Source organism: Pungitius pungitius, chromosome 15 (genome assembly GCF_949316345.1).
Source record: "Pungitius pungitius chromosome 15, fPunPun2.1, whole genome shotgun sequence".
In the NCBI taxonomy this organism is placed as follows: domain Eukaryota; kingdom Metazoa; phylum Chordata; class Actinopteri; order Perciformes; family Gasterosteidae; genus Pungitius; species Pungitius pungitius.
Window position 1 is genome coordinate 5448649 of NC_084914.1, and position 17759 is coordinate 5466407.

Genomic DNA, 17759 nt, shown 5'->3' on the forward strand with positions numbered 1-17759 from the left:
ATATGTGAATATCATCACTGCTGGAAAACAAAGGCTCGCTCAGAACAACAATGTCAGTATTATCACGGCAAAAGGCGTGAATTTCTGCAACGTGGTTCAGAGCCCAATTAAATCAATAGAAAACGATGGTTTCCCCAATGCACAATATACAGAAGCACCGCAGTACCAACCTCTTCAGTTTCACTCCCTAAATGCAGCTTTAGGTTCCGTCTGTATGCTTTTGTCTTCATCTTCGGTTTGTTCCTGTGTTTTAAATAACATTTGTGTCTTATGGTACATTCATTACACTTTGGATAAATATAGAATTCCCAAAACGTTTCACTTTTCCACAGAAAATCCTTTAAGTGGCCGAGGGGGCGGCTGGTGGGAAGTGAGACTGAACAAGTGGTTGAAGGCACTGAGATGACGCTCACTGCATTTATACATAAGCAAACAAGCTAAAAGATGTATATTCCTATTTGTTATAAAGTACATGGAGGCTCTGTGTAACAAATGCAAAGTAATATTAAGGCTCTCACAGATAATCCCATTTATGCAGTCGCCTCTGGGCTTAAATATTACAATTTAAAACACATGTGCAAGCGTGAGCCCAGTGTGAGAATTCAAAGTAACATCAGGACACTGCTTGAACTTTCTACAGTGACGGTGGTTTTATGGCTCCGATCACCGGTCCAGCTGTAGCGTACTTCAACATCTGTCCAAAATGACATCAATTGCTTATTTTTGATCCTATCATTTGTGTGAAAACGTCACGATTGTTAGAAGGACTTCCTTTATTTACGACCATAAGTCTATTTTAGTGGGAAGGCAGTGATCTCTGACCATGAAATTCTAATCAGTTCATCCTTGAGCACGGGGGGGGGGGGGAATGTTTGTGCCTCGCGCAATAAACATTCTGAAAGCGTCCCTGAGATGCGAGGACGGGACGGATGTAAGGTCACATCCCGAAGCAAACAGCAGGTCAGGCAGCCTCCTGGTGTCCCTCAGGGCAAAAGGGCTGAAGTCAAACATCTTCTTCACTGGCTCAAGAAATGCATCACAAACCAACATTTGTACAAAAACCCAATTATTTTACTTTATTAACATCAATGTTTTTTCATTTTCATCAACAGTTTCTTTTAAATTCCAGTTCTTTATCAACAAATAGAAAACAGACTGTGTGTACAACAGATTGAACCCCTACAGCACTAAGCATTCACAAGGTAAAAATGAACATTGTAGAGTTTATCGCCAGCGTTTTCAAGTCCCCCTTCCTCCCTCCCTCCCTCCCTCCCTTCCTCCCTCCCACCTTCACCACAACTTTCAGGCCTCCCGCAATGCTTGTGGGAGAAGACGTGTGCTTCAGTGGTGCTCGACCCGGGTGAGGAGTAGTCCATTTTAATGGGTGGGGGGAGCGTGTGTGTGTGTGTGTGTGTGTGGGGGGGGGGGGGGGGGTTGTGCTGTTTTCCCCTCGTTCAGATGGACAAACAGCAGTCAAAGATTACTATGGTAGTACAGTAGATACATGGGTGGATCCATTAATACACACCCTGGGACAGCAGTCTCTCATCGGGTTGGTAGATCAGCGGAATTGATCCTTTTTAACAATATACCTTTGAAGCTGTGTATATATCTATGTGTAATTGTACATATATATAATCAATCATAATTATATATATTTATATATATATATTTATAGTTCTATTTCTGTATAAAATAATACCAGGTGTCAGTCCAAAGCGGCCGAGTCTCTTTCCCTCTGGTAGGAATGGTTGATTCTGTACAGGGGTCGTCGCTGACGGCTCGACCTTGCAGCCCGTCTGAAGCGCTTCGGCTCCTTTCGGTGGGCGGGGCTTGGCTCCAGCCGACTGAGCGGACCAATGGGCAGCGAGGAGATGGGAGGGACTTGAAGAGCAACTTTATTCGGAAATCAGGGAGATTCTTTTCTGTCAACCACCCTTTGGGTACAAAAGTCTGTTTTCCTCAGGTAAGGATGAAGGCCTCAATGCCACAGGCTTCTGATGTAAAACAAAAACAACAACAACAACAACAAAAGAACACGTAGAAATCATGTGCTTTCCATTTCTGTACACCTCTTGATTTAGTCTCCTGTTAGCTATTTCACGTCTTGTTTTTAGCTACCAAGTTTACAGGCCAAACTTTAGCAAAGTGTGTGCTCTGAAATCACTTTTCTCAAAGCTGATTTTGATTTTTTTTTCTTTTATCCAAAACGGCAAGTGAAAAGGCAATTTTTTGAGAAATTGAACTGAGTAAGACCAAACACAAAATGTATGACCCATAAAATAAAACAATAATGTCCGATCACAAAAGAAATCTGACAGCAGCCCAGAGAACAGAGTTCCTCTTGTATTAGTATCTAGGAACGTGTTAAAAATACATGTCCCTTGTTCTAAAGTACCCTAAAATAATAATAAAAACAGAAAAGTACCGATTATGAAAATAATTCACCCCCCAGGCTGGGCAGCTTAAGACAGAATAAATGTCCAATGTTAAAATGATTATTACAACCACAAATATACTAAACAATAACATTTAACACAATGAATCATAATATTGACAATAAATGTAAAAAAAAAAAATCAAGAGTGCTCTCTTAGTGCTACCAGTAGCCTTTGACAATCAGGGAGGTTTGGCTTCGACGGGGCAGAGGGGCGAGCTGCCGCTCTGCCCCGTCGCGTCTGTACAAGTGTTGTCATCTTTTGCATTGTCATTGTAATGTTTCTGTTATTATTATTTTTAAAGCAAAAATCTCATGTCGTTGGGTAAGTCGGCGTGGATCGCTGTGATCGGTTTGAACCCCGCGACCTCCGGGTCCGCGCCGCGGGCGCGCGTCCCTTTTGTCCCCTCCCCTCTGGTAGCTGCGAGGGCTCGGGCTGTTGGGGGTGAGTGGATGGTGGCTGAGATGGGACACTTGGCACACGCCTGAGAGGTTGCACCAGGGAGGCTGCTCGGTGGGAGTGGTTATGTTGCATAGTGGTCGAAGCTCCCCAGGTACTCCAACGCCGCCCTGTAGCACAACTGGTACTGGTCCTGAGGAAGAGGAGGAGGAGAAAGAACATACGTTACATATGAAAATGGATGTGGAGATGTTTCTGTGGGGGACGTTGCTGTTGAGATTGTAAAGCCCTTTGAGGCATATTTGGCATTTTCATATTGGGCTATATTCAAAATAGTCGACTAGATTTGACTCAATCACAGCCCCATTTTGGCCAGCGCAGCAATACCCATTTTCATATTCAGCTTTTTGGGCACAAGAAAACGCTGTTTCTTTTAGTCGCTCAAATCTCAGCAGTGAAGAGACTAATTAAATCTCCCTGATGGTATGCATGTAAAATAAATCATAATGGTAATAAGCTTGACCAATACTGTGAAACATTTTTACATTTACTAATAAAGTAACTCTTGTTTTCACTAGAGATTATGTACTTTTGCATGACAACTAATAACAAACTTCTCTTTATGAACTGATTTAAATTCACAGCACAACTGTCTTCTTTAAGGTGGGTGTGAACAGTGAGTGTTCTTACCTCGGTCTGCACCATGGCCGGCCGCTGGGTGCGAAGTGTCTTCACTGTCTGGAAGAGGTCGACCACTCCTTCGTACCTCATCCTCTCCAGAACGATGCTCAGGGTGATGAAGACTCCGGTCCGGCCGACTCCGGCGCTGAAGAGATCCGCACACAGGAGTCGTTACATTTAAAGAACATTTCATTTCATGATTCTGAAATAAATTCATGGTCTTACTCACCTGCAGTGTACAGTGATTGGTCCATCCTGCCCAAACTGTTCCTTGGTTTTGTGCACTTGTCCAATGAAGTCAATGAAGCCTTCTCCAGTTTTTGGCACTCCTTGCTCGGGCCAGTCAGTGAACTGGAATTGGCGGATTGTTCTGGACTGGCCGTCCTAAGGGGCAACAAAAAATGTACATTGAGGAAACACATAAAACAAAGGTGATGTGTGTTGTGTTTAATATCCTCTCTGCAGCATTGTCTTTAATATGCACTCAACAACAACTAAAACCCACAGCACAGGTCCTCCGTCAGTGTCTTTGACTACGGCTAAACTGGGCGTTTTCCCTGCAGTCACGAAAGCAGCTAAATTACACTTGGGATGCAAAATGAATCACGCTGACGACGGGCAGGAGAGAAACCCATCAGGGCTTTGGCTCTCCGGGACCACGACTGACAGCACTGTGACGTCAGCGTGTATGGATTAAATGTTTTTCCTGCAAACATGAATCCCCCCCCCCCCCTCTCTCTCTCTTTCTGCGCACACATCGTATATACAGACCTATATGCGGAAGGAGGAGGGGGTGTGGGATTAGAGTGCAGTGCTGCAGGCCTCCTCATGACAGTAAAGTATATTTATAGCCCATTGAAAATACTGCATCACAGGGAGTTGCTGTACTGGCCCTTGGGGATTGAAGGCTATGCTTTTCATGTATTTTCACAGTGATCCTGGAACGAACGAACACAAACACACACACACACGCGCATGCACGCACACACACACACACACACACGCGCATGCACGCACACAATCCATAGAGCAAGCGCGGTGTTACTAAATCCGGGGTAAACATGTTTGATGGTGCATTCACTTGATGTCAGCCTGTCAGGACAAATAACATGGGATGCGTCCTGATCATCTCTACCTTGAAATCACAGCCAGTAAAACAGCAAGACTGTCAGCATTTGTGTAAAAAAAAAAAAAAACTAAAATTAGGAGGAATTTGGGTCGGCTTGTTGTATTTGTGGAAAATGCCAATCAACCCCCCCCCCCCCACAGATCCACCCAATCCCTCCTCCCCGCGCAGACACACAAGGGCAAACTCAGAGAGTGAGACCAACATACCCGGGCATCTGTGACTTTGAACTCTCGGAGGATGTACTGGGGCATGTTGTACTCTGCCATTGGATCCACCACAAAGTACTGGTACCTGGCCGAACGCTCTGCTGGCCAGTACTGATGGCACTTCTCCTACGGAACAAAAGGAGGGGGGGGGGGGCAAATTTGAGGGAACAATCTTTCTCCAAACACATTGTATAGAAAAAAAAACATGTGCAACGCATAACGTCATCCATGGTGAAAAAGTGCAGGATATTATTAGTTTGTCTCTCTGTAAGTTATGCGATGATGTGCATGGGGGCTTTTGTGATTATGGAGGAGAGCGAGATCAAAATTGTGAAAAACAGTTAAGGGCTGTCTGGAAGGGAAAAAAAGCGTTTAATAAGTGTTTGGATTCTTTAAGGTGAAGTGACACCAGCGGGCGGGGCTAAGTGCAACCCGAACACTGAATACGACATTTTAAGGCTGTGGCAGCGACCTGTCAATCACAAGGTAGCAACGCCCTAAAGCATAGCCTGCTTCCGTGTTACTCTAAATGGGATCACATTTTACCAAACGAACATCACACTGGATTGAAGGAACTAGCTTTGCACTCCGGCTATACATGAGGAGAAAAAAGGCAGAGGATCCCAGAAGTCACCTCTGACAAAGTCACAGTATCTGTTTCCCCCTTTTTCAAATCTTCATGCTAAGTGTTCCCTAGCTGTAGCCTCATATTTAAAGATGTGAGAGCGGTATTAATGCCCTCATCTAACTAGCAAGAAAACAAGCACATTTATTTTCCATTATATGGACATTTAAAGGTCACTCCTGGATTTTTGTGTCCTATGACCACACCCTAAATCTAAAGGTCACGGTTCCTTTTTAGAAACTCAACAGTAGACTTTATTGAGTTCCTTTTCTACCTCGAGATGTTATGTAGTAAGGGTTTCATCATAAACTCAGAAATGTGCCTCTATAGGACTGTCTTCTTTAAAAAAACAGACTATTTAGCTCTCGCTCACACATTTTCCACAGTGTGATGCAGTCAGGGAGTAGAAAAAAGTATAATTATGCATGGAAAGCCACGGTAGCATACTAGTTCCAAACCAGAAGTACTTCACTGACGGCGATAAGGAAGTTAACTTTCAACCAAGTTATTGTTCAGGGTTGGAATGAATTAATATTTGAGATGAATGACGCAAAAGCTCAGCTGAACCAACTGAACTCCAAAAACATTCGACTGGTTCCCTGAAGTGGTCCAATGACCTTCAGAGCGCTGCACACATGCATACAGAGGTTTGCTTCGTGCATTACCCGTCCCATCTCTCGTAGCTTGGTGAGCATGACGACGATGGTGGAGTTGTGCTCCCACAGCATCCTCCAGAAGTCCTCGGTGGTCTCTGCCAGGGGACCCTGTGTTGCCAGGTAGGCCTTCTGCTGTCTATGGATGGAACACCACATGGAGGAGGCAAACATTAAAAACGACATAGTAATTAAGGATTTTAGGGTGCTTTTACAGCTGGCATTATAAAGCACATCACAGAGCAATAACCACAAATGGATCTAATGGTAAAGTGTGCTTTTGTTTCTAGACAGTTAAACCCACCCACACATTTAACAGATAAGATAAAATACATGCAACAAAACTAGTTTGTGCTAAAAAAGCATTTAGCTGCAAATGAAATGTCTTGCTATCCTTGCACTGTTTGTTAAAATGTTCTCAAGGCTAATGCCAACGAGACACATTTCCACACACTTAATGAACATAGAAAATAATCCCTGACAGTTATCACTGTTATTCAGCTATTTAAGTCTGTATAGATCCTCTACATACATACACCCCCCCCTCCCCTTTCCTCTGTCAAGCCCCACGGAATATGAGAGAGAGAGAGAGAGAAAGAGGGCGAGCGAGAGACATGATCACAAAGCCAGAGATGAGCTCATCCACTGAGCCAAAGCAGTGCTGGTGTCCTACGTGACTTGGTTCAGCAGAGCAGTCGTTCCCGTCAAACAGCAGGTGGCAGCAGCGCACTGATCCACAAAGTGAGAGGCAGCTCCAACACACACACACACACATACACACGCTGTCACATGTCTGCAGCACATGAGGTTTTGCATTCAGGTGTATATGTGTAAAGTAGTTTTGCATGTATATTCAGACGACAAACCGAGCCGCGGCTGAACAACTAATGAAGGTGCTGCAGGCGAGGCACTAATGTGAAACCGGGAGATTAGAATATGCTCTGGGCTTCGCCCGCACAAACAGAGAAACAACGGATCGGTTGAGAGGAGAGGAGACAGCATGCGAGGAGGGAAAGGCAACAGAGTGAGGAATCAAATTAAAAAAAGAGGAAAACGGGGTAAAAGGGAAATGCAAAATAAAGAGGTGGTGAACAAAGTAGTGGGAGAGGATGTAGGGAGCAAAATGTGGATAAAAGACTAAAAGACTGAGCACTGCTATCTCCGGCTGGTCATCATCGTGCAAAGTGAAACGGACTGCTGGGGAGGGGGAGAGGAGAGAGAAGGGGAGGAGAGGACATCAGCACAGAAGAAAGCAGAGGACCGCAGAGGAGAGAAGAGAAGAAAGGAGAGAAGAGATTAGAGCGGTAGGAAAGGGAAGAATATGAGATTGTAGGAAAGGGGACCGCTGGAGCAGAGGCAGATGAGAGGGGAGGGCAGAGCTAAGCTGGGGATGAATGCTAAACTTCAAATTGATAGGGTGGACCCCTCTAACCTCCCCATAATGCAGCCCCTAGCCAAAACAACAACAATTCAAGGCACACCACACAAAACTGACTTCTCTGCACACAGTGTCCCGATGAGCGCTCTCTGCATCATCCCACATGACTGCAGCGCTTGAGGACATAGCGTTTCATTTCAACCTCATTACAATGCTAAAACTCCAGCCCGCTTCGGAGGACAGCCGGGGCTCATCGCATGAATCAATGGTTCGGCTCTCATTAGCATAGCATATTATTGGCTTTTCTTGAAGACGCTGGGGTGGAGGGCACAAGAGGCCCCTGTTTAGTTTTTATTTATGGCGGGGCTTTTTAAGTGGCTTAATCACACGGTGCCGCCGGTGCACACAACAGGTCCCCACCCGGATACGTCTGCCATGATGCTTGGATGGAAAGGGAAGATGGCGAGTGAGGGAAGAGGGCAGAGTGTGAAATAGAGGTGTGGAGGAGATAGATTAAGCAGGGGAGCAGTGAGAGGCAGAGATGGAAAGGGTGTAAAAATAAAAGAAAAAGAGGAAAGAAGTGAACACGGATGAGAAAAAAGGAAACACACTTTATTAGGCTACTCTCTTGCTGCAATTATGCTATTTACACGGCAACAATAGAGGGTCTGCCTCTGCTGAGCGCAGCCTCATTAGCAACGGAAGCAGAGAAAGAGGAGGCGGTGGGGGGGGGGGGGGGGGGGGGCGAGGGGTTGTTGTCTCCTTCATGGACTGGTACGAAGCACAACCCCATATTGACTGAATGATGGCATTTCAGCCTCACTAAACGCATCCCCTCGCGGTACACGGGGATGACAGAAGTCAGCTCTTTCTGTCTCTTCTGTGGTACTTATAAAGATATAGAACAGAGAGCTTCCTTTTCATCTTCCTCCCTCTAGGAGGCAATTTGGAATCACAGGGCGGACGAGAACATGCCGTGGCTTCAATATGAGAGTGGTGGCGCAGCAGACGAGAGACACACATCCACAGAGCCGCCAGTAATTTCTTGCAACTGGATACTACCCACCGCAGACTCGTCTTCGGTCCCCTCCCATGCATTTTCATCTCGGCAACTACAAATGTCTGCTATGTCGCGGGACAGTGATGAAATTTGTGTTGTGTGCTGGCTCTGTCCTCTGGGACATTGGATTTAAAATGACAGTGACTCTAAGGCTGCAGTGTGGACTCTCCGATTCAATTAAAGGATGTTTAGATCCACATCAGAGGGACCAAATGGGATTATTGCCCCATCGCAGGAGATAGAAAGTTACTGTAAAATGAATAATAAAAGGCTGTATTTGTTTGCACTCCTGCTCACGTAATGTCCACATTGAAGTTTATGACTCGTTACATCAGCAGACAATTGTTTTTTTCCCCTGAATGCAATTCAATCTGGTTCAATTGGCCGCGTTGGATTGACAGCTGACGTGTAAAAAATGACTCAGTCTAAACAACGCTCTATTTCTTTCCGTTTGAGTTGCGTATGCTGAACACAACTGTGCCCAGTCGTTTAAGCAACCAAACCTCAATGGCAATGTATTTGTGAACCTGGGTTTTGAGATTTCATTCTTCAGTTAGAACGATTGGACTTGGAGACTGAGACAAGTTAACAGCACTGGGAGAGAGAGGCGAGTAATTAATTGCTGGCTTCGATCTTTCCATGGCATTCGTTGATTAAATAAATATGGAGCTATGCAGCGTTGTCCTTTAAAGGTCAAAGTCAGCACTCCAAGCCGACTCATTGTCATCGCCTCCACTGTTGAAATGCTGAGGTTACACTCCTTTGCTGACCTGTAGCCGTCAATGCAGCTGGCGTTGATGTAGTCAGAGCCCTCGACTCCACGGATGGGCTGCAGGCAGACGCGGGTGGACTCAAAAGGCATGATGTTGACCAGGCGGTTCTTGAACTTGTTGCAGGGCAGGTTGGCGCTGATGAAGCGCGACGTGTGAGCTTTGGAGTTGGCCAGTCTCTGTTTAAAAACAAGTTGGAAGATATCAGACAGGGAGGGAGAGAGAGAGAGAGAGAGAGAGAGAGAGAGAGAGATGGAGAGGAAAGAAATTCTGACCTACGACCCGCAGCAACAAACAAGGAAGTCTGAAACGCTTCCCGGGGGAGTCTCTCCGCAGGCTCAGACCTTACGTTCCCAGTCAAGATATAAAAGAGAAACGCTGCCGGCAGGTACAACTAAGTGCAGCGGGCTCGCATCGTGGGCGTGACGCGCTCTGTGCTGGCTGCAGACAGAGCACAGATGGACAGCACAGGAGTGTTTGTGGACAGTCATGGCCCTCTAGGAGAATTTGTATGTGCGCGATGTGGCCAGACTGCGCTGCGTGGAGGCTGCGGCCCCCGAACATACGCCGCAATCATTCTCTCAGTCTTTCATTCTCCGTTGTTGGCAGGACTGTAGATGCTATTATCACTTCAAACAGAATGGATCACGGTCATAAGAGGGCTAATGGCAGAGCCGCGCTGGGACGAAAGTGTGTAATAACATCGCAGTCGATGGCTATCGACAGGAGGTGTGCGCGTGCGCCGGACTGCGGGTCACCTTGAACGCCAGCTGTGTGTGTTTGGGGGACGAGGGTCAGTCGTTTTTGTAATTCTCCATGTGTCGGTGCGTTGGTGTGTTTGTCCTGGTGTGTTGGCATGTACTGATGCCACTGTACTTGTGCCGGCATGTAACGGAGACAAATTCCTGTTTATCGGCTTATTCTGTGAATTAATGAATTCAAACACCCATGTGATCACAGCGTTACAATAGCCTGTTACACCCTGACCTGTACAGAAGGTCAGAACTCTTCAGAGAGGATGGAGATTTTTTGTCTTTAGAATTAATAATTACCAAAAACTCCTGTACTTCCTGTACAGTATCACAATGTCACCCCCTGGAAAACTATCCAGTGGCCTATAAATCTGAAAAAAGCTACTCGGAAATATCTTTTAAGTTAAATGCTTCATGCCGCAGAAGTCTCTTCTTTCACACTAAAAATGAAATAGCCTCCTTTAGTAACACTGATCAATCACCTTGAACTCCAGCTCCATGGCAGTAACCGTCTCTCCGGGCGGCGGCTGGGTGAGTTTCTGGATGTGGGCGAACAGGTTGCGCGCCGGAACCTCGGTGTTGCCACATGTGGCGGCCTCCAGCAGTGCCTCGTGGATAAAGATGTACTGGTCCTCGGTCTGGACCATGTAGTTCCTCTGGGCACGCATGCAGGTCACGTGGCCGTAGATGTCTACTGACTTCTCGTGCTTCATGCGCTCCAGCATGGCATCGATCACGATGAAGCAGCCGGTCCTGCCCACGCCCGCACTGATGGAGGGAGAACGGATGAAATAATTGATGATTTCTTATTTAAAGTTAATTTACTGTAGGCACACACCCACTGCACTTGTTCCAGTCTACACATACCTGCAGTGGACCACCATGGGCCCTGCATCTGGAGGATTGCAGGCCTTCACCCTGCGCAGGAAGGCCAGGATGGGGGTGGGGTACTCGGGCACGCCGTGGTCTGGCCAGGCCATAAACTGGAACTGTCTCACCTCTCTCTTCTCACTGGAGCCATTCTGCAAGAGAGTCAGAGCAGGTTTTAGCTTGCAAAGATAACATGACTTTTATAATAGTGTTTTTTCTATTTTTAAAGAGAAACTGTTTTAGAAGCAAGGTGTATAATCACACTAATTAAGCAGTTTCACTTTGTGATTTAACGTAGCAATGTGACGTGCACCATCAGCTGTCTCCTTGCCTCGTATAGAGTTGAGTGCCGATGACAGGGCGGTACTGTACCTTGTAGAGGGCGAAAGTGCGGACGCTGTAAGTGGCCAACTCCACAGTGTCCAGCATGGTGACCTGGATCATTCCGTAGGTCTCTGTGCCTCGCGACGGCCAGTACTGGTCACACTTCACCTGGCAGAGCAAGAGAGAGGGCACACTGTCAGGACCGAACTGCTGGTAACATCCACCACGAGGCTTGTAGGATCACACTGATTAGCACGGGGGGGAAATTAGAGAGGTCAGAACAAAGGGCACTTTAACACCGTCTAATTAAAACCCAAATACCCGCAGTCAGCTCCTGTACCTGCTAATAAGTCAATTGAATGGAGCACGTGCATGTGTGTGAGCGTTTGAAGTGGGGCTTCAAAAAGGCCACTTTGTCTCTTACCGGGCTGTGATCATTCTCAATCAGCTAATTGTCGGGTGGATAGCGGCCCTTTGTCATGTATGCGTTTGGCGCATCTGTGCTGATTGGGCTGCATTGTGGAGAGACACTTGTCTAACAGGCTGTCCTCGCCCCCTAGTGAAGGGACAGCGGGTCCTCGCGACTGGATACAATGCACACAATGTGCACGGGGCTACATTCACTGTGAATGAGGCTTAAGAACACTGCTTCAGTCTGTGCATCGATGCACAAACTGTTTCAACGTTCCTGCTTCTCTTTCTATTAGAATGGAAGAAAGCTGAACTCAACTCAACTTTCACAGGAACTTTTCCTTGTGAGATCGCCGGCAACAAAAATGTTCTTAGCTACTTCTGAATTATTTTGAAGCATCTTTAGACGATGAGTCACATCATTATCAAAATCCCTCTGCCCACTGTCGGTTCTCCGTGTGAGTTTTCGAGACTAAAACGTGGTTTGAGAAGACAGTCCGTAACAATGCGCTCCACCTACTGTGCATCTTAAACGATAAGCTGCACCCGTTTCCCATGAGTCACGGGCTTTCTGAACAATAGCGTGGACTAAAAAGACAAAACATCTTAGACGTGCGTGGGGAAAGTTTGTCATTACACATAATCGCCGCATGTCCGCTGAACTCCCTTTTTAACGTGTGGAAACGGAGCAAACTGTCAGAATCGCAGGGACAAAGAAACTGCTGCTATTGATTTGGATGAAATTAGAGGAAGAGATGTGGTGCTGCCAGGCTAATCATATTGACACCACAGCACCAGGCTGACATTTGGAAGCGCCGTGGCTGTCTCAGCGAGCCGGTACAAATCGACAAACAAACTGCGTTCGAAACCCCCCCCCCCCCCCCCTCACATTTCACCTCCCTTGGTGACATTTCCCATTCAGAGGCAGAGGTAGACCTCGCAGGAGAAACTCAATTGAGTGATGGGGAACCGCTCGCAGTGCAAACATATGGATTAGCAGTCACCACGGTAATGAATATCTCTGTGCTGTTAGAGGTTTGGTGGCAGATTCTCCCTCAAAAACACACCCACACACACCTACACACACACACCTACACACACACACACACACACACACACCAACCACAGGTCTCACTATCATCTGCTCTGAACCTCGCTTCTCATATGTCGTCGAGAATACAGACCTCTTATCCACACACACACACACACACACCTCTGGTTACTTGAAACCTGACCTTTTAAGGTTTTACTAACTGGTAATGATGGTGCTGGAGAAGCTCATCGTACACGTGGAGCTGCAGCTCTATTTGGGGCACTGCGGCGGTTACTCATCGCGTCAGTGAACGTATGTGAGAGAGAAGTGGACAAATACAGGATGTGTGTTCATGTAAAATATATGACACACACACACACACACACACACACACACAAAAAGGTTATTGGTGGTATGGTCGTCTTTTAGTTTTGTCTTATTCGATTTCTATTCATAAAAGAAAACTTTAGAGAACAGTTAAAAACAGACACACTCTGCAGTCTCATTTGATTTTTCAGAGACAGATCCACATTTCTAATAAATGTAATTTTCAGCACTGATGCAGACACCATTTAATCAATTATATTCTCGGTTAGATGTTTCATATTGAATTGTAAAAAGTAATTGTAAAGCTGTGACAGACATTAGTATCACAGACACTTAAAATGTCATTAAAGAAAATAATCAGAGTTTCTGATTCATGTACACCAGCGCTTCAATAGTAGACACGTGTCGTTTGAGCTGTTAACACATCAATGTTTACTGTATATGGTGATAGTATGAATGGAGGGAATGCAGATTTAAACTCTCCATGCTCTTTGTAGCGGGTAAGAGTGTTTTCAAACACGTCCTTCTGGTTCAGAAGTTCTAGCTCTTTAGAACGATTTGATACTGAAGATTTAAAGGGAAGACACATTTCCACCCCTATGGTGAAAGGCAGGTTTGGTTTGCTGCAGCTCTGTCCACAGCTTTGGCGAGCCAATGGATTCTCAGATGTGTGAGGTTGGGAGTGGCTTAGAGGCCGTTCCATTTCTCCCCAAGCTCCCTATGTTGTGCTGTGCTGATTTTGTCCTTGTGTGTGGGTGTGTGTGTTTGTGGCTGTGAGCTTAAGATGAAAGCAAGATGAGCATGTGCAGCCATCACAGATCTCTCAAATTGCCACTCAGACGCACTAAACATAAGGAAAAGCATTCGTAATTGATGCCTTTATATTCTCTGAGATAGATTGACAGAAAGTGTAATAAAGAAATCACCTTATCAAGGTACAAATGAATGAGCTAAAGAGGTATAGTCTTCTGACAATTTCCCTAAATGATCAAAATGCTCAAAATTAACGATTATATGTTTTGAAGGACCGCAAGTCATTTAAGAGAAAAGGCTAGCCTCTTTTTTTCTTACAGGCTCTATATAGATGCTGAATGATGCAGCTTCCTGTAATGATATTCCACCCACCGCTCCAAATAATCAATGTCTAGGATTTTGGAAATGAACTCTTTCATTTACAATCCCTGTTACTTCCAGTTCTCAGTCTGGGGACTCTCATTTGGACACCAAGTGCACACGCTAATAAAGAAACCGCATACTGGCAGGGCTCCACACTGATTTAACTCCTCCGTGGAATTCATGTGCATGATTCCGTGATGGTAATTAAATAAACCCATCCAATTTTAAACCTCAAGTTGCCCATGTGCTCCTTTCGCTTGCTTTTATTAGCTTGAATATTTTTAGCAGTACATAGGTGTTGTTGGGTGAGCATCCTCTTAACTCCAACTTCAGAGTTCTCATTATAACGCCGAGGCTTTCAAGAGCCAAATTCAGAAAGCGCAAACACAAATGAGGCACTTGGTGTTTATGAAACAGAGGCATGGTGTTGCAAAAATAAATATGTTGCAATCAAGTAATTGAACTCACTGAGCAGTTTGAAAATTGCAAATAAAAATAGGATTAGATTATGAAAATCTAAATATAACTACACAACACATGTTCATATTTCAGCACATTTGTGTGAGAGTATGCACATATGTATCACCATACGCTAAGTTACCACGGCAACACTACATGTTTGGCAAACAAACAGCCGGGAAAAAGTGAAACGGCAGGAAGCTGTTGTGCAATTTCACCTCACAAACAGATTTAGACGGAATCGAAAGACTCGAAAGAAGAGAAGCGGCACAAAGCTATACAGTCCAAAGACAACCAAAATATCCTTTGAAGTGCTCGGGACTTTGATCAGGCTGACAAATCCTGCTTTAAAGTAAGACTGCGTGTCTATATGCCTTCTGGCTTTGTTTGGTGTACTCTCGTCCCCAGAGTTGAGCCACACAGATACATATATATATATATATATATATATATATATATATATAAAAACTCCATCTCCGGCCACAGTTCAATTGTCTTTTCATAATCTACTGCATGCGATTGCATTGAGGCGGAAATGTATTTCCGGATTCTTTATTCATTAGTTTATGGTTTATTATGAGGTAGTCAATCTTCATGAGGTAATTAGATCGAGTTCATACGTTGTTTCTTAACAAAAATGCATATGATGATTGTGATTAAATCTTTGAGTACGCAGTAAATGAATACATCATGACAAAGGGTATCGGATGAAGTCAATGATTGTCATGGAATTAAAAATCCTCTCTCCTCACCCGGGACTTTTCCTCCAGTCTGGTCATCATGACGATGGTGTTGGATCTTTGTTCCCACACCATCCTCCAGAAGTCGCTCAGTGTCTCTGGCAGCGGCCCCTGTGTGGCAATGTAGGCATTCTGCTTCCTGTAGCCGTCGATGTAGTTGGTATTGATGTAGTCACTGCCTGGAACGGCTTTAACCACAAGAAGAAGCCAGGATGAAACTGACGCACTTCACATTGTTTGCTGATCTAGTAAGCTCGATGGAAGCAGAGACCAGATCAAACTCTGAATCATTTCCATTAAAACACATGATAAATCCTGATTTCCCAAGAATATTATGTCCGACATTCTGTGATGAAGCAAAAAGGCTACATGTGGATTTGAGGTTGAATGGGGGATTTCTATGGCAGCATGTACTCGTGCTGGAGGTCTGAGGGGTTGAGTGGATGCATGAGCTCTTACCGTCAACAGAGGTGAGCACCACTCTGGAGTGGTCATAGGCGATGACGTTTGCATAGCGATTCTTTGGCTTGTTGACCTCCATGTTGGAGTTCTCCCAGGTAAACTGCTGGCCCGGATCAATGGACTGTGAGGGCGGGCAGGAGAGAAGAGGAACAGGAGACATGGGAGAGAGAGAGAGAGAGAAACGATAGAGAGACAGAAGGAGAGAGAGGACAGAGGAGCACAAGAAGAAGGAAACAAAACAGAAGCACAACATTAGATTTGTGAGTGTTTATTTGGTATAAATAGAGCAAGATAGGAAGGTTATGGAATAGACCACAATTACTACGGTCTGCTGTCCCACATTCAACCGCAGTAAACCAGGGACAAAAAGCCTTTAAATGGAACATCTACCAACATCGTGTCCCTTCAAAGCCACAGCGGAGTGCTACGGGGGCCGTGGTTTTTTACTGTGAAGGGAGGATATTGTGCAGACTCAAGCTATCAGTACCATGTTTCTGGCTTCACTGCATCTGCTGAAGCTGCCTTAATAGGTTGATAATTTGCATGGCAGAAATATACAGGCCACAGTTTTTGTGATTTAAATCAACAACAGATTTCTCCTATTCCTAAATCTGACTTGATGAAAGTGGTCATTCTAGCAGCGAAATGAACAGAAGTTATTCTGAAGCTTGCTGGCAACCACAAACACTCATCCTCTCCCTTTCGGATGGTCTTATCAAATTATTTAATTCAGAGAAGTCACATGCATGGCTGCTAAGGGTAACCATAATTCTTCCCATTCTGCCCCTCTCTGCCTTTTCTCATCTTCTATTTTTGTTGTCCGTTCCTATCTTGTATTTTGTATTTCTCCCCTTCCCTTTTCCTCCTCTCTCTGATTTCTAACCCTTCCCTTCTTGCGTCATTTGTCTCTGGGGCCAAGACGACCACGGACTGCATACATATTGATCTGGGGAGATATGTGCCGGCCTCCCATCCCTTGGCTCGATAATGTCACAGAGGCTCTCGTTATTCGGAATTGATCCCCTGGAACCATGTCCGCTGATTCCCCAGACCTGTCGCCCCACAAGTCCAGCGGGAGTCGACACCTTTGAAATTCCTGCACTTACTTAACATGGCTGTTAATAGCTTTTTGGTGTCATAACATGACATCTCAAACCATATAATAATAGCTCCACTTTAGGTGCTTTAAATAAAACCTGTTTTATTCAGCTCAGAGGGCAGTTTCTGAGTCACTGTCTTATATTTTGTTTTTAAGAAAGAACACTTTGTAACAGGAAGGAATCAAGGTTTGAACTTGCGTGTTTATTTGCTTCTAAGAAGAAAATGTGGATTGCTCACAAGCATGAAGCGGACGCCCGCTCCTACTTGCTCAGTCCCGAGATGCGTGTGGGTAAAAGGCCTTTTGCTGCTGATGAGCTCAGCAACGGCAATCTCTCTGTCCATGCCCGCCACCACAAAGACAAGGACTTCATTTAAAGTCAAAACGTGTCACATCCGTTCGAGAGCTCAGTGAACAACTCGGATGACAACTAGCAAACAAGTTAGGTAGAGATGGTAGAAGGGGGTGATGAGGAAGGTATTCACACATAATGGCGCCCTGACGACTGCAGCATAACAATAATTCCTGCGATAAGAAAGGACTGTCAGGGGGGGGGATCAGCCGCTTGCCCGATTGGCAAATTCTGCTCATTACCCCAGTGTGCTCGGAGTGATGTGGACTGGCGTTGGTGGCAGCGGGAGTGTGAAGTCGCCCAAAAGATCTGGGGGAGAAGCTATTGAAGCTCCTAGAAGTTCTGTGCCTTAGGGTAAGAAGCGACGGGAACAATTGGCGAACGCGGGCCTTGGCTGCCACTGAGACGGTCGGCCATCTGCCGGGCCATGGCGGGGGGGGGGGGGGGGGGGGGGCGGTCTTTCCGGGCCTGGAGG

General features: G+C 45.5%; 1 protein-coding gene across 7 annotated transcripts in view; it reads right to left on the minus strand.

The window, feature by feature from the left end:
• Positions 1-1049: 1049 nt before the first annotated feature.
• The window catches only part of LOC119209392 (receptor-type tyrosine-protein phosphatase F), a 133578-nt gene continuing 116868 nt past the window's right edge, over positions 1050-17759 (minus strand). For all 7 annotated transcript variants that reach the window (XM_062557561.1, XM_062557556.1, XM_062557558.1 and 4 more), the window contains 11 exons: positions 15831-15954; positions 15384-15559; positions 11334-11453; positions 10959-11113; positions 10574-10859; positions 9340-9518; positions 6144-6270; positions 4854-4979; positions 3748-3902; positions 3528-3663; positions 1050-3030 (listed from right to left, as the gene is read on the minus strand). In XM_062557561.1, the coding sequence (XP_062413545.1) occupies positions 2962-3030; positions 3528-3663; positions 3748-3902; positions 4854-4979; positions 6144-6270; positions 9340-9518; positions 10574-10859; positions 10959-11113; positions 11334-11453; positions 15384-15559; positions 15831-15954 (1653 nt within the window). In that variant the 3' untranslated portion in view covers positions 1050-2961. The remainder of the gene's footprint in view (positions 3031-3527; positions 3664-3747; positions 3903-4853; positions 4980-6143; positions 6271-9339; positions 9519-10573; positions 10860-10958; positions 11114-11333; positions 11454-15383; positions 15560-15830; positions 15955-17759) is intronic.